This window comes from Lineus longissimus, chromosome 15 (assembly GCF_910592395.1).
Source record: "Lineus longissimus chromosome 15, tnLinLong1.2, whole genome shotgun sequence".
Classification (NCBI taxonomy): Eukaryota; Metazoa; Nemertea; class Pilidiophora; order Heteronemertea; family Lineidae; genus Lineus; species Lineus longissimus.
Window position 1 is genome coordinate 15116806 of NC_088322.1, and position 16301 is coordinate 15133106.

Genomic DNA, 16301 nt, shown 5'->3' on the forward strand with positions numbered 1-16301 from the left:
CCTTTCTGAGTGATTCTCACGAATGTGTTTATTAGTAGTTAGGATCCAAAATAAACTTCACGATGCAGCTAGAACATGTATGATCTATTTTCTCAGTAGATGTGGGAGTTAAAGTGAATTCTTTTAATCAGTAAAGATGAAACGTTAGTAGTCCATCGTGTGAAGTGTTCACAACTCTCGTCGACATCAATATGCCATACGCTTCATGCTGGTGTTAGCATTTGAGGTTCAATGGGGTCAGCAGGCGACAGTAATGTTGCGTCTTTGAGGGCCATTCTCTAACCCTAAAGTGACACCTTATAAAGGATGATGTCCTCAATGTCAAAAATTTAAAATGGCCTGTGTCATTTTTATAGCTTTCATTAGTTGCTATTACAAGCCAGCACTAGAAGAGGACAACTCGTGGAGTCAGTTGACCATATGATTAAACCCTTGGGTACCAGTCCTTCAATGGGATGCTATCCTCCATAGAAACTAGACCAATGAATGGAATGTACCTTGTACGGCTATTGTAGCGAAAACTCTTGCAAGATATCGTGGGCATTTGACCTATTTTGGAAAAGTAACTTCATGCAAAGTTGGATCAAGATAGCTTGGCTTATTTACACAAATTGCATGCAAATCGTGGTCCAAACGGAGTGAAAGCCACCCTGATATATTTTTGGGGACTACACCATTGCATCAAGTCCCCAAAATGCCACTACTAGCTGAGGAAAATGCGGACTCTTTGGAGTCCTTCTTGAGGTGGACGTGTTCGGAGTTTTTGTGTGAAATCCTTAAAGAGTGAAATGGCTAATGAGATATTCCACAATACATCATCAAAAGTTATTTTAGATGCTTCAAAAGATCAAGTGCTGCCAACCAAACAAACCTCCAGTGTTTGCATTCTTGCGCAACACAATGCGCAATTTGCTATCAAGATTCCAAGTGACATTACTGATATGATGGAGGGGAGTAATGGTTGTTTGGAATCTTCAAAGCAAAATATGCAAAAACAGTGCTATGAAGATCGTGGTATGTCTACGGGAGAAGCATTGTAATCTAAGGGAAAATTAAGGGACAATTGGTCGAAAAGCGAACCCTCAGTAAATCATAAAAGAAGCTTAGTAGAGTGCTGCCCGGGTGGGGAAGCTCCATCCCCCAACGGCAGAAGTTGATATACATCCTACCAACCCGGCAACGCCTTGATGATACACACTTGGGCCGACACGGCGAAAGCTTGTTCATGTACTGTACTAAATACTTTGTTCATGAAGAACATTTGCAACAGGTGCATGAGAGTTTCACGTCAGAATCGTTTCTCTACTTAATCGTCAAATAAAAATGAACAAATCAGTGTATTTGAATAAGCATATGGTTATTTATTGAAAAGAAACTTTCCTAGATACCGATTCCGCTAATAAAGACACTTTCTTGGGTTTCTTTGGGAGATAGGTTCACGTACCGGAACAGATCAGTCACAGGTTGCGGAGTCGAACTTCACAACACACTGGGATTCTTCAAAAACCCATGGCGCTCATCAATTTCACTATTCTGAACAGGATTGTATCGAAGGAAGTCTCCTGTTGCTGGGAAAAGGATTGGTATATAGTGGACTGAGATATCACCTAGCTAAAACCCAATGGAAAGGAGTCAGTCACAACTTCACCATAACCCCCAAACAGTCACACTATGCTTTTCTATCGAAAACTTTAATCTCCCCTTTCCTCAGACATATCATCAAGTCACCTTCACTGTCAACAACCGAAGCAAATCCCGAACATAGCCGAAGCTTCCGTTGACGATTAATTTTCTCCTTGACCTCGTTTTCGTCGCCTTCGGGCTCTTTCGGAAACAGCTGCTGGACTTCATCCATGTCGAATCTTCGCGGAGACTCGATGAGTTTTACTCGCTCTAACGCTGCGTTCGTTATGGTAATGACACTTTCATTGTCGTCACAGGCTGTTGCCCAGAGACCGGCGGCGTCATACTTGGCAGGCGCCTGGAGCCTCTTTATTAGGTTAGCTTCCATCATGTACAGGTAGCGCTCCCCAGCGTTGGTCTGCGAAACTACAAACACATCACCGCGCTCGTTAACGTTAAGGTGAACAGGGAAAAGATAGGGTACATCCGAATAACGAAATAGTTCCCATTTGAAGTCATCATTTTCCGGGCTTCCTATGAGCCTGTTGCCCTCCACCCTACCCTCGAAAGCAAGCCAGAGTCGATTCTCCCGCATCTCAATGTCAAGCGGTTGTTTGTGCAGTTTCTGGAGATGCACACCTTCGCCCTCGAGCGTATAGAAAATTAAACATTCCCGCGTTTTATCCGCAACTACAATCCAGTTATCCCATGATGCAACAGCAACTGGTGTGCGCAATTTATACTTTCCGTCGCCAGTGAATGAACGAACTGTCCGTAGGATCTTCTTTTTCGGCGAATACCGATCCCGCCAGCATCGGCAAACGAGAACTCGCGGTACTTCTTTGTCCAATAGGACGAGCCCATTTTCTATCCCCGGGACTACTGCCATGTCTATGAGTTCTGGCTTCTTTTCTACTATGAAGATCACAGTGTGGTCGAAATGATGGGCAGCTGCAAATACAAAAATCGCCAGTCTGTGATATCACAAATAACATTTGTAGAGTTCACATAACCAATAGCAGTTTAACATGTAAGCCTCATCATGAGGAGGTTTTCATCGTTCTTTAAGCGAATACAAACAAAACCACCCGTGTGTGATTTCAAGTAAGCATAATACTCGTCGAGTTATTAGTCTTTCTACCATTGCAATATTGCAGTCTGTGGTGGAGGTTTATAGGCCACCCGCGTTTTGTGATAGCTCCTTCTCGAAAGAGTACTCACGTGGTAAGATCTCCTTCGTCACCTGCTCAACGACTGGTTCAGGCTCTTTTTCCTCTGAAAATTGACATTTCAGTATAATAATCTTAGCGGGATTTTCGACCTGGATAGGAGAATCATAGACATCTTTACCAAACTGCAGTAGAGTTCCGCGAGTTGCATACACAGCATCTTGATGGCAATGCATTCAAAATAGTTTTATAAACCTGAGCCGCGATCGATAATATGGTGTAGCATCGTGATGAACTCGACATTCTACAATATCAAGTGACGATTTGACTAAGATAGTAGAGTGAGTGCTGTCAACAAACCTTCCATCTTCTTTTCGACATGTTGTTTCACGGTCCTTGTCAGCCGTATTTCATCCTGACATGCACTGAACGACTCATCCGTAACCTCGATCCAAGAATCCATTGGTAGGTTATACAACCTCGTCTCGTCCAACGTGTTTTGATCTAACAGCACCTCCTGGCAGCGGTCACGTAAAACGTCGGTGTCGTAATACTTGCGGAGGAGTCGGAGTTCGTGGCTATTTCGAACAAACACGTGGATGAAGATGCATATGTCTCGATCAACTGAAACCAATGGCCGACAATGCAAACATCAATAATATGATATGATCAGGGGCGTAGCTAGCTTTTTGGTCGGGGGAGGATGTTCTCAGGGCGGAGATTTGTTCACCAAATCATGGTCAAAAGTGCATTTTGGTGACTTCTCCCTGCTATAGCTACGTCCCTAGGAACAGTAGCAAGAAGCAAATCAGTGGCACAGTAGCAGGAAGCAAATCAGTTTCTTCCAATGAAGTCCACGTTGGGTGAAATCATGGTGGTAGCTTTGATAGCAGACAATACTCATCCAAGTTTCCACCAAACAGAAATAGATCAGTGATGCACAAACACAAGTAAACTTACCGTATTCCAAAACTTCTACACCATTGATACCAATTGCTTTTGTCAATAGTAACCGGTAGTGTTGCCTTTCCTTGATGATGTAATCATGATAGGCACGCACCAAAGGTTGCACACCCTCTTTCGCTAGTGGTGTATGTGTGGTCTCTTGGCGCGGTTTCATGGCGATGAAAAATCGGATGAATAGGTTCCCTTTATGAATTGAAAAAAAAACGTATCTCGATTGTAACGAAGCCTTGATTTACATTTATTTTATTTCTCAATTAAATGAGAAATACGCCTTAATCGTGGTGTCAAAATCCATCCTGTACATGCACTTGGCAAATGGTAAGCCTTATAGTATGCGCAAAAGAGGACTTGGGCCAACCCTACCGTGAACTGATCCCAACTCGGTGGGCCCAGACTTATCTTGGTGGATCCCAAATAAACAGCCATACTCTGAACTGAGATGATGTTTTAAATGAAGATGCGATGCTAAACCACCGATCATACTCAGCTCGGTCGGTTTGCAACATGGACTTTCGCATACTGCTTCCTGGAGGCAGTCACTGAGCGAGAGGTCGTCAAGTACCCAAAGTGCGGTAAGCAGCGTGCGATCAACGGAACACTTCTTTTGATTGGCTTACATTGGTAAGAAAAGTTGCGTACAAAGCCAAACTCTACTGTTGACTCTGAATCATTGACGAGTGTTGTTTATCAGTATCGTACCTCCTTTATGTCTTTTATGCCGACCTGGTGACCTGTAGATCAAGTTGGTCGTCACTTCTCTCAGCTCTGCCTCTGAAAAAAATAATTTGATAACTTGATCACATGAAAACGAAGGACGCCTGGGCATTCACTTTTCCAAGTGACAAATCACATGGGGGGCACTCGAATAAGGTGATATACATGTACTGCATGTGTTACTCTGCTAAAGTTGATAGGCCTACTTGATACTTTCGGAGGTCATGTCTCCCTCGAAGCGTGAAGACACCAGCGAAATGGTTTGATGGCTCTAATTGAATAAAGGCGTGCTTTAAAGATCTCCGTCGTCCGTTCAAAATTTGAGATTTTTCAATTCATACGAATGATAATCATTGAATGTAAATCATTGAATATAATTCTCAACACGGGTTGGTACACTGATCATTTCCATCACGCTGAGATATCAAAAACTTAATGCATGAATGGCGTAAGCCTTAAGATACCTGATCTATCCGTTTCGTTTCCAGGCGACTTCTCCTGTTCGTTCACCGCATAATCTTGGTCAGCTTCTTCATCTTCTTGTGTTTCTATTTGACCTAAACAAGTTAGATGAAGTATGCAGGAATCATAATAATAGTTGGAAAGACATAGTTTACATGTAGTTAAGTTGTGTGCACATGGACATGCACATGAACATGCCCCTTGTTGACGTCCGCTTGTGACAGTTTTCACCGAACGGGGAATATTTCTAAAGCTTAAAAACCCTGAGGGAACATGAGGCGAAGGATATATGTGTTTAAATATCAAAGTCCTCGAGGGTAAGCAGGAGACCACTTGGGTTTGCAAGAAGTTCAGTGACCCCGTGAGAGTTTTCTATCGCTACTTAGATTCTACACCAAGGGTAACATTTCACTTCTAAAACGCCTCCTGACCAATGACTGAAAATCATCGTGACTCACAACCAAGGGGGTCTTATTTGAGCTACCAAGGCCCTCTGCACGAGGCTTTATGCATATTCCTCGTGTAAACAACTTTCTGGGATACAAAGGTATGCATTTTCGAAGATCGACCTCCCAATTTGTCAACGAAATCATGTTTTTCTGCAGTTTTGTGACGGAAATTGGTGACCTACATATCTGGTGTTGTTGACAGGTAGATGCACTGCATTTATGCACTGCATTTACATACCATTTGTTGCTGTCCGATCGCTTACCATTTTGATTCTCTTCATTAACTATAAATATAGACCTTGTCTTCTTTCTTGGCGGTTTATGGACCTTCAAGCAATATTCCTCAACGCTGTCTGAAAGTAAACAATCGATTCGAGGTTCAACGAACGACGCTCACATCAGGTTTATTTGCCCAAGCCGGTTTAGGCATATTGACCTCATGGAAGCTGTTTCCTGGGGGTCGATATTATCAAGACTTGCAAGTTGATATCAACTTCATCTGCTGAACGCATGAAGATAATGGCTACTACAAACTTTCGCACAGAGTGACCTGTCCATACATTATACTTCAGTCATGTGACTGTGAAGTGGACTGCGAAGAATTTTACGACTTTATCACTGTGGCCAATAGTTCAGTTATTGTAATGTATACAGTGTTATTGGCATGTACCTGGTATATAACCTTTTATTGAGGATGGACATTTTCCGTGCCGAGTAGAATTGACAACCCTAAATATCAAAGTAAATTGTCAGTGACTTCTTCTTTCCTGTTATAGAACAAGTGTACCATCGTCCTAAGAGGAAATGACTAGGTACATTTTCAAGGGCGGTAAAAATGTAAAATTTAGGCGAAAGCACTGGTAGTGCAAAATCCCCTTTGAGCCTCATGCTCAATGTCAACTTGGGTCACGAATAATGAGATTAGTTCAAGATATTTGCACTTAATATGTTAATAAGCCTATGATCCATTCACAAAGAATTCTTCGCGTTTTACATTGTGTTATGCTCTGATAGCCACGTTATCAATAACGATGTATAATAAGACATTCACCTTAAGGTATCAATAAAACTAAACGGGCTTTGAAAGTTCTTGCTGTGCTTCAGATATACCGATCATGATACAATCTTAAACAGTTTATGTACATCTATCAGCCTTGGTTATTGCTGTAAACCATCGATTGCTAACTTGATCACACAAATTCATCTAAAGCCAGATAATTATCTAGCATTGTGTATCAGTTGCTTTTTTGAAAACATATTGGAAAGTTCACATTCGATTTAGCTCAAGATTTTATCACTTTCCTCTTTAGAGATTCATTTCTGAAGATTTTACTAAGTAATCGGTCGCTTCCTCATTCTCTGATCATTAGTTTGCTTTTAATACCCAATCACTCTGTGACTATGCTTGCCCGTAACCTCATAAAATGTGTCCTAGTCATCCTCAGATTCACCACAAGCTTTTATGATGACATCCATTGACATTCGCGGTTAGCAATACATATTTACATGCATGGATGCCTTTCTTAACTATATAGTACCCTGCTCCTTTATCTTACCTGCGGCCTTATGCAGCCTCATCCTCCTCAAAGCTATCACCAACTTCTCTGCAGATGCCCCCTTCTCATCTCGGTCATGCCAAGCCCACAGGGTCTTCTCGACCAGGACTGTCATCTTCTGGCCAATACAAGACACTCTAAGGACTTCCTGGTCGTCCGGTGTCAGGCCAAGTTCCTTGGAGAGGCTTTCCACTATGAGATGGTGATCAATGTACGTCGCGACAAGTTGGAAGATCTTCCGGAAAACTAAAAAAGCCGAGAAACTGCTCTGCATGACAGGGAATTTCTCTCGGCGATTTCATTTTATGATTTATGGTCAAATTGGTTTAAACATAGAAAGCCTGGTTCCATCAGCAGTTTTCATTAGTGGTCATTTGTAACTACCGAATTACTACCGGGACTAAGATAATAAAGTCGTGGCCGCAGCAGCAACCCAAAGTTAGCGGAAACTGCTCTTTTAGTGGATTAGGGCTTCCTCCCTCTTATCCTCGGCTTCATTCTTCGGAGCGGCTCCGCTCAACCCAACACCCGTTTCAACCCCAGAGCGTCTCAATGCCTATAAGCTGACCTACCTTCTTCCTTGTCTCTGGCTTCATCTTTCATGACTGCCACATCCTCGGCCTGCTCCTCTTGTTCCCCGTCCTTCTTACCCTCTTCGCTCCCCCTCTGCTGGTCATCGGGCTCTTGTTCTCCATCGGGACTGAAATTGCAGCATGCTATCATTTCAGGAAATTAGTGTCGGGAATGTTACCCATTCTTTCATTTGAACTCTGTTACATGTAATTTCAAGTAAAATATTGAAAATCATGTAAGATGACATCTTACACCAAAAAGAAATATTTTCCAACCTCATTGGTTATTTGAAGTTTACTAAATGCTTACGACAACTAATCGACCAATTAGGGAGGACAAATATTGAGTGAAAACTGTTCATTATTGTAATAATTCAATCGAAAGTGATTTGTTTTCGTTTTTGTTTAGGTTGGATTAAATCACAAGTTTGCTTTGTCGAGTTTTGTGATCGTTGGTTTTGATCAAACACTGCAGTGGTGTGATGTTTTAAAATCTGTTCAGTACACAACTTGAATATACACGATATTTGGGATTTAGTATATTCTTTGCCGCAAAATTTCGTTTTGCACTGACTTCGAATTGGATTACAAGGTTATGAATCGATTGGTCCGTTATTTTAGCACCCGCTCTTGATTTATTTCAACAAATCTTACGAAAAGCAATTGGTTGGTAACGGTTATTAAAAAAAACAACATCGATGACTTGATGATGGAATGTGCCCTATGATATTTTCATGATGTTCGTTTTCTATCCAATGAAATTGTCTCCCGGAATGGGTTACCTTTCATATTGCCAGACAGATTTCCCCCAAATGAAATTGATTTTAGGTAGGGACAGCAGTACATGAGATACCGTGACCATCAGAGATCGTTATGGAAATCTGAAAGAACCTGATCGAGGGCGACCTCAGACACTGCTAGATCGAAATATTCCCTACCAGAGAACAGCAACCCCTGGACGATTATAGTGAGAGAGACAGAGAGATCTGAAAAAGTACACAATATGAAAAACAAAACTTACCGATGCTCACTCGTCGCAGACATGCTGGCGTATCTATAATCCTTGCGTAAACCGACACACTGTAGTCCATGGAGATCGGGCCTAACTAAGTATAGAACTCGAGTTGAGATTTGCTATTCATCGCGAGATTATACCCAAAGAAAACAAACCATTTGCCCAACGATCCGAGGAAACTAGACCAAGTTGTTTTCGTGTCCTTTGACCTATATGTTCATAATCCATTAAGAGAATTCCATATTGTTCAAGCTGATCTCCCGTTCCTTGAACAGTTAAAAAACCGTAGCATTAGTCTACTTGTCGTCGTGATACACCGCCACGGTTACCATCATAATAGACTCCATGACGAACGATAATCAGAATAGAATCTTATCAGATAAAGTGGCCGTATCTACCATTGGTGCAACTTAGTTTCTGTAAGTTACTGCACCTCTCCATGTTGATACCCGAGGCACTGCTGCACCAAACACTTGTTCAATCTATCAATAATAATTAAAGGAATTAGCAAAGAAACCCATCCAAGGGAATTTGTCCACATGACAAAACTATGATGGGGAGAAGCTTTGTTTTCTCGCAGGCCTAATGATTGCTCATTATTGAGTACTAAAATATCCACTGTTCGATTGAATTTCGATAGAACATCTGTTGAAACCGACATGAATTGAACTCGTGATGAATGTTTCGATCATTAGTTTTGGGAGGGACTCAGGGCGTCGTTTATTTCTTTTAATTAGTTAAGACAATTGTCAATAAATCGGTCCGTCTTGTCATTCATGTAACTACCCTCGGTATTTCTTGATATCATAAGGAAGGAGGGACTCAATAGTTCAACATCCTCGATATCCTGATTAAGACAAAACGACAGCAAAACTTGAACAAGTCCCGGGCAAATTAATTAGGCACACAGAACCAACATTCGATATTTATGACTCTTGAAAATGGCGAAGTTAGGTGCACTCTGAAAAAATAGTGCGGCTTGTCTCATTGGTTCATTGATATCGCATGGTTTGTAACAGGTTATTCTTATTGGTTGTATGTGATTTCTTGATGATGACGTAGTATCCGTGGTACATATAAAAAAACTGAGCTGAAAAGAGGCCGTCGTAGATGAGTCTTGATATACGTTGAGCTAGGAAAGAAGCTGATGCCATTTTGGCGGATGACCGACGCCTCTCTGATGTCATTCTGGTTTAGAATGAAAGGTCTCCGAATCTTGGAACAAGAAAGCGCCGCGCTGTTATGCCATTATTCTCACTGAGCAATAAGCAAGAAACTTTCAAAAGGAAGTGTGATATGATGTGGGACTTTCAACAGCAACTCAGAATGCCACGATGTACCGCATTGACACCGATTTATGCATGAAGATCAGACTGCAAAATGAACGCGAACTAGTGGAAATTCTTGTCTGGCTTAACCGCTGGTATTCTATCTAGTGTGCCATAAACAAAATTCAAAATGGTCGCGAGCGGAGTGTATCTACAGAATTGGTCACAGGACGCGACGACTTACCTACCCGAGTTAGACACGGATGTAGCACTTCCTCACCCGAGTCCCACGGACCCGCAGTGGGTAAAGGACACGCTTTGGACGATCAGATTTATCGGGGGGATCTTTAACTCTTACATCGAACTCGTTTTTCTCATTATGGGAATATTCGGCAACGTAATGAGCATGATTATCTTCACCAAGAAGCGCAGTAAAGACAACGCAAGTGCCACCTATCTGTTTTGCTTGGCTATATCCGATTGCACGTCGTTGATTTTCAACGCTCTGCCGATCTGGATCGAGAGGGGAATTAAGAACATGTCTGGGGACCGAATCGTCATCAGGATGCAGACCTATAACGACATCAGCTGTAAGTTCTGCAGATATTTCTGGTTCATAAGTATCTGCATGTCATCTTGGATTATCATCACGTTCTCCTTGGAGAGGGTTATTGCAATTTGGATGCCCTTGAAACGAGTGTCGCTGATCACAGAATCGCGGAGAAGAAAAGCTATTGGCATTCTGTTGTGCATCGCTTTGATTGTATCCATCGATTCCGCTCTGATTAATGAAATCAAGATGACACCTATCGGAAAAGTGTGTAACATCGGGCGGAATGTTCACGTGGTGTTGATATTCATCTATCATATCTCGCTGATGGGTCTAACAATCGCGCTACCGCTGACCATGATCGTCTTTCTCAACATAGCTTTGATCTATGGCATTGTGAAATCTCGTGCCATGATCGCGACGAGTGGAAATAAGACGGACAGCGCAGAACGGAAGTGCGTCATCAATCTCGTTTGCTTATCCACCTTGTTTTTGATCACGATGTCGCCATTTTTGACATTGTGGAGTTATTATTTGACGTGGAATACGCGAGGATTTCCCGGCTGGACCAGAGGAGAAATCACCATTCTTTACCAATTGGCAATTTTGTCAGTTCACCCTACAACTATAAATTATTCGATGAATTTCGTCATTTATACGTGCAGTTTGAGTTTCTATCGGAAGGAGCTTGTGCGCATGATCACTTGTGGGAGGCTGATGAAGAAAAAGAAAAAGGCCGCGAATTCAATGGTTACTGGTGTGACAAGTGCTGGAATGAGCCAATCAGAAGCGACTATTTAACCACGTGACTTGTCTAACTTTGGCATGTCGAGATAGGTGTGTGCTTAACTTAGCGACAGCCACATCGAGATTCAAATATGAATGGACGATATAACCTGATACATTAACTGAAAATACCTCTTATGTTTTTCTGATGTAACTACAGGTGTTCTGTCCTACGTCGCGTCTTATAAAATCTAAAGGAAGATTAGTTCATAATTCATGATCAAACATCGAAATTTATTTTACCATTTTATTGCTATATTATCTTAAAGTCAATAAGCTTTGTTTTCGGTTGAGGCGAAAACCTTAAGGAAGGTCCTACAGGTCGGGCACAATTTCGTTTTGTGCTTGCGCTATCGATGTCCAAGACATCAGGCTATCTACGAAAGAGATGGTCTCTGACTATGCGTTGTATTCGCTTACCTCTAAATGTAGCTTAGGTTTTGATTCATAAAATTTTAATTCAAATTTATAAATTGCGAAGGTAGTTTGGATCACGTGCCTACTACCATCTCTAAAGTATAGTTTAGCCTACTCAGATACTTTTAGCTTAGCTTTCGACAAAATAACTTTACAATACATCGCCAAGCTTTAAACGTATCTTAGAAAACTCTACGGAATCGTCAATCGAATACCTAAAATTTTTGAAATAGTATTTGAATAAAGTGCTGTTTTTGGCAATACGACACTCATTTGTTCATTGGTCATCTTAAAGTATTGTAGGGGTGTCGGAGCCCCTCTTGTTTCTTTTCCTATGTCTGTATACAGTTTCTGGAAAGCTGGAGAGTCACGGAAAGCTGGAGAGTCACGGAAAGCTGGAGAGTCACGGAAAGCATGGGAATTTGAAATTTTTGACTGACTAAAGGATGCCATCGCTCTTTTTGATGGTTTTTTTACTGTAGTTTTTGTCTACGTGTAAGGAATAAGGCTTCATTCCATGAATTCACAATGCACTCATCAAATTAAAGAGGATGCAATGTCAATGAGTACATACACATAACATTTAAAAGAATAATCAGTCTCGAACTCCACAACCAAGTGCGAAAGAGCAAATAGTTCACAGGGTTGTATTTGTGGCAGTTAACGCCCCCTCGGTGTCGTCGAGAAAATTTGTTTATGACCAAAAAGCGTTAATACGATCCTGGTGGTGATTTACATTTCCGAAATTTCTGTCCGTCCGGCTTTTTGCGGTTAGATTAGACTATACCGCCTTTGAAGCTCTGTACTCGACTGTTTCCTTGAATTATGTCCGCAAATATTGTTCAAGTGCCACCTTCAGATTGGCACGTCGTGCAATCTGTTTTCGCAGATGTGATGCTAATGAAGTGGCCGACGTATACACACGCGATTGTCAGCTTTGCAATTCATTCATGGCCACGTCATCTTAAACCAGACATAGTCCTGCTTACTCTTATGATGTAAATTTATGAGCCAAATTTTAAACTTCCCTTTCTTCCCTGGCTTTACTTGAGCATGTAGTCCCGGGCCATCAGATGCTCGGCTCCGGCAACTTCCGGTACGAAATAGCGTCACTTCCTTTCCCACCTCCACCTCCGCCCACGTGGTGCTCGGGAGGATTTGCGCAGTGAGTAACGGAAACAGAGACGTTCATACACTCCATCGCCGCGCTCGAATCCGATTCGAACTTCATTTCCACCTTCGATATCTGCGAGTGGAAACTTGATCTCAACTCCGAAGGATCTCTGATGGAAGACATAGCTGTGTCGTGTATGAATGTTGTTTTTGTTGATACGAGGTGCTCCCTGCTGTCGCCGAAGGGGGAATTGGTCACGTCGATGAAGGAACAAATTGCACCCATTGAGTCTGAATAGAGAAAGAACATATCTAAAATTCCCTATGAATAACTTAAGTCTGGCATGTGGTGGTCAGTGTTAGCCCTCGACCCCCTTATAACAAAAAGAACACAACAGAAAAAACTGTGTTTGTTTCACCCAAGGTGCAAATGCAACTTACCTGTTGCTAAAGACACTCGTTTTCAAAGCAGAAAACTTGAATTAAGAGCCCTTTCTAGCCTGTGTCCTATCACGCAATGAGAGAAAATATCGTCGCAGAGGTGGTGGCGTAGTTGGTGCGGTAACCTTGGTAACAAACGAACTGGGAAAAAAATCCGTTCCGTCACCTTCGCAGGAGGTGTTGATCTTCGTATGCTAATAACCTAGATACCTGCTGCGCGTGTATATCAGTGATTGTCGATACAAAATGTTCGAAAGCTCATATGGACGAAATCGTGCCCCAGATGGCGGTAAATATCAAAATACTTATATCGAACTCGGTCTACCTTACCACATTTGCGCGATACGCTACGGGAAAAATTAATATTTGTAGGCGTGGTCTTTTTTTCAGGATCCTTATATTCCCCCTTCCTTTGTGACAGTCAATTTTGAATGCTTAGCGCTAGTCCTATTGTAAAGTGTCAGTTTTGCATGCTGACCTGAAATCTTATTCTAAGGTGCAGTCACTTATCATGCTGATCGCATATCTTATTCTAAGGTGCAGTAAATTTTACATGCTGACCCCAAATTCTATTCTAAGAGATGATTTGTACGCTGACCTCAAGTTATGCAAAATGTGCATACTTATCACTTATGCTATCACAAAGCAGCCAAATCTGAATGCTGATCACAAATCGTTTAAAAAAGTTGTCGATGTCATAACAGGTTGTTTTCAACTTATCATTCTATTTTGAAACTGATGTTGAGCCGCTATATTTAGAGTTAATCCTTATATAGTGGTCCTAAAGCAGAGAAAACACACTTTAAACCACATTACGGGTTGGTTCAGTTATTCCGTTGATGCCATACTGGAACAGCTATACCTGGATTTGTGAAAATTACAATACGAGCAGAGAGAATGAGACGACATCACGTTGACAGCGCAGAATATTCAGGTCCTGAAGTTAATAGTATTTATTGTACGACTTGCATCAATTCGATCGCAGGTGAAAAGTGACAGTCGACTAGTTTAACGCGAAACATACCCTTTTACAAAAGTGAGAAGTTCTCTGCATTGAGCAAATGAAAAAACAAAGGAGCCGTCATGACGACTTCGGTACTAAGACAATACGTAAGTGATTCAAGTCGTCACGAGTCAACACCACTCGCTGTGGAAATCTACAGTTTCATTCAAGGATACGTCATCCCTGTGATTCTTCTTATTGGTATCATGGGAAACGGCCTCTCCCTGTTAGTCTTCATCAGGACCAGGAAACGCGCCGATGCAGCAGTCCAGTACCTCAGCACCCTCGCAATCTCCGACACAGGGTTTATCATTTTCCTTGGATTGACGTACTGGATGACATATGGCCTTTCCTACGTGACTGGTGGTGCCCATTCGTATCAGCTGGTCACTCACTCGAATGCATCGTGTAAAATCATGGGGTTTCTAAGACACGTGTGGGAAATTGCTTCAGCGTGGGCTATAGTTGCTTTCACTTTAGAACGAGTTTACATCGTGTGGTTCCCTTTAAAACGGGCAGACATAACTACAAGAAAACGAACGGTTATAATAATGGCAATTTGGTCATTGTCTGCCTGTCTGAGTATCCATCGATTGGTTCTAAATCAAGTGTTCAGAGAATCCTCTTCGGCGTCTTGCTCATACAATACCCCGCTGACAGTCACGTTTTCGATGCTTATGTACGACATTACCGTTTATAACTATCTTCCGTGCTTCCTCATATTTGTTGCGAATATTCTGATCCTCTGTGGGATACGACGGGCAACTGTATCGATGGATTCTAAAATTGTGAATTCGAGAAAACAAACAAATGATAGTCGTTTGATTGTGTCTCTGCTGTTTATCTCAACTCTGTATGTCGTGTTCATGACACCAGTGTCCGTGTCGGTCACGCACTATCTCCACTATTTAAAATCTACAGAAATCGTAGACCCGAAATATCTAAAACTTCTGTTCTACGTCTTAACGTATCTTGATCAGTTCAATTTGCTGAATTATTGCTTCAATTTCGTCATATATGGGTGTACCTTACCATTTTACCGGAAAGAAGTGTATAAAATGATGTCACTGCGCATGTGCACAGCTGTTGATAAAGTAAGAGGAGCAGCTACAAGGTCAACAACAGTGGGGTCATTCGAAATTAGACGCAGGGACAAATTCCAACAATTTAACGACCAAGGTGACTCAACTTTGATGAATCAGTCAAAGTGACAGCGGATAAAATGTGTGAAACCATGTATTTTCTCACCTATCTCCCGCCCGTCCCCTACACACACACGGGAACGCCCGCTTTTGCAAACGGGCCTCCAATTTACCCTTCGTTGGTTACGTAAGGGTAAATGCCAGTCGATTTACGCTTCTCGGGGGCACAAGGTGTTATTAAGTAAGACTGGGCAGACCAAGACTATGCTGGTTGGTTAGCACGTGACACTAGTGAGATTCGGGCGAGTAGGAACTACGTAACTGTATGCATTACTTAGGCGCAACACCTATTTCTTTCACCTTTTCTATCCTGTTGATTTCAGAGGTGTTTTCCCCAATCTCTACACTACCATTATTTTGCAAGAATGTCATAATGGCAAGGAAGGGACGGGAAAGGTGCATTGACTGCGCTGCAGTCTTTTTAAGCTGACCTCCGCTGTGTAATGCTCCATTCATTATATGTAATTCATTGCTCCATTCGACTTCGTGTGAAAGTAGTACAAAACATCAGTCTATTTTAGAGCAGATGGAAAAAAGTGTCTCCCTGTAGTCGTATATAGTTTTGATAAATAAAGCAGGCGGTAATACAGCACACCATAACAAGTTGGTTCTATTTATTGGTTCTATGTATATGTTGGCAGAGGATGCCTAACTGAATGTCTAATGCTGACAAGAGTGAAGGTTAACAGATTAAGGGAACAAGCGCAGACCAAAAGATCTTCCATGTTGCGAGGCAGGATAGTCTTATTGAGAAGGCACCATTTTCAGTCCCTGTTCTTCAACACAGTTATCTATGATTTTTACTTAAATACGATTTCACTTAAAATATGCCCGATGGAGATTGAAATATACAGTAGGTATGCTTAGTACTTGGGCAAATCAAATCACTCTCACATAATGTCGAACCTTGGTTCTCCCATAACTATGGATATGGTATTCGGGACTAATAAGAGCACTAAATTTTACGCAGGAGTGCATCTAAATGTGTCTGTCAT

General features: G+C 41.8%; 1 protein-coding gene across 1 annotated transcript; it reads right to left on the reverse strand.

Annotated features, from left to right (window-relative positions):
- Positions 1 to 1349: 1349 nt before the first annotated feature.
- Positions 1350 to 8835, reverse strand: LOC135499568 (uncharacterized). Its single transcript, XM_064790426.1, has 10 exons — positions 8533 to 8835; positions 7512 to 7639; positions 6940 to 7185; positions 5647 to 5736; positions 4937 to 5029; positions 4458 to 4529; positions 3753 to 3941; positions 3153 to 3416; positions 2845 to 2898; positions 1350 to 2574 (listed from the first exon to the last, which is right to left on the reverse strand). Exons 1-10 carry the CDS (start codon positions 8553 to 8555, stop codon positions 1670 to 1672), a joined length of 2064 nt encoding a protein of 687 aa, XP_064646496.1. The 5' UTR covers positions 8556 to 8835; the 3' UTR covers positions 1350 to 1669.
- Between the last annotated feature and the right edge of the window lie 7466 nt (positions 8836 to 16301).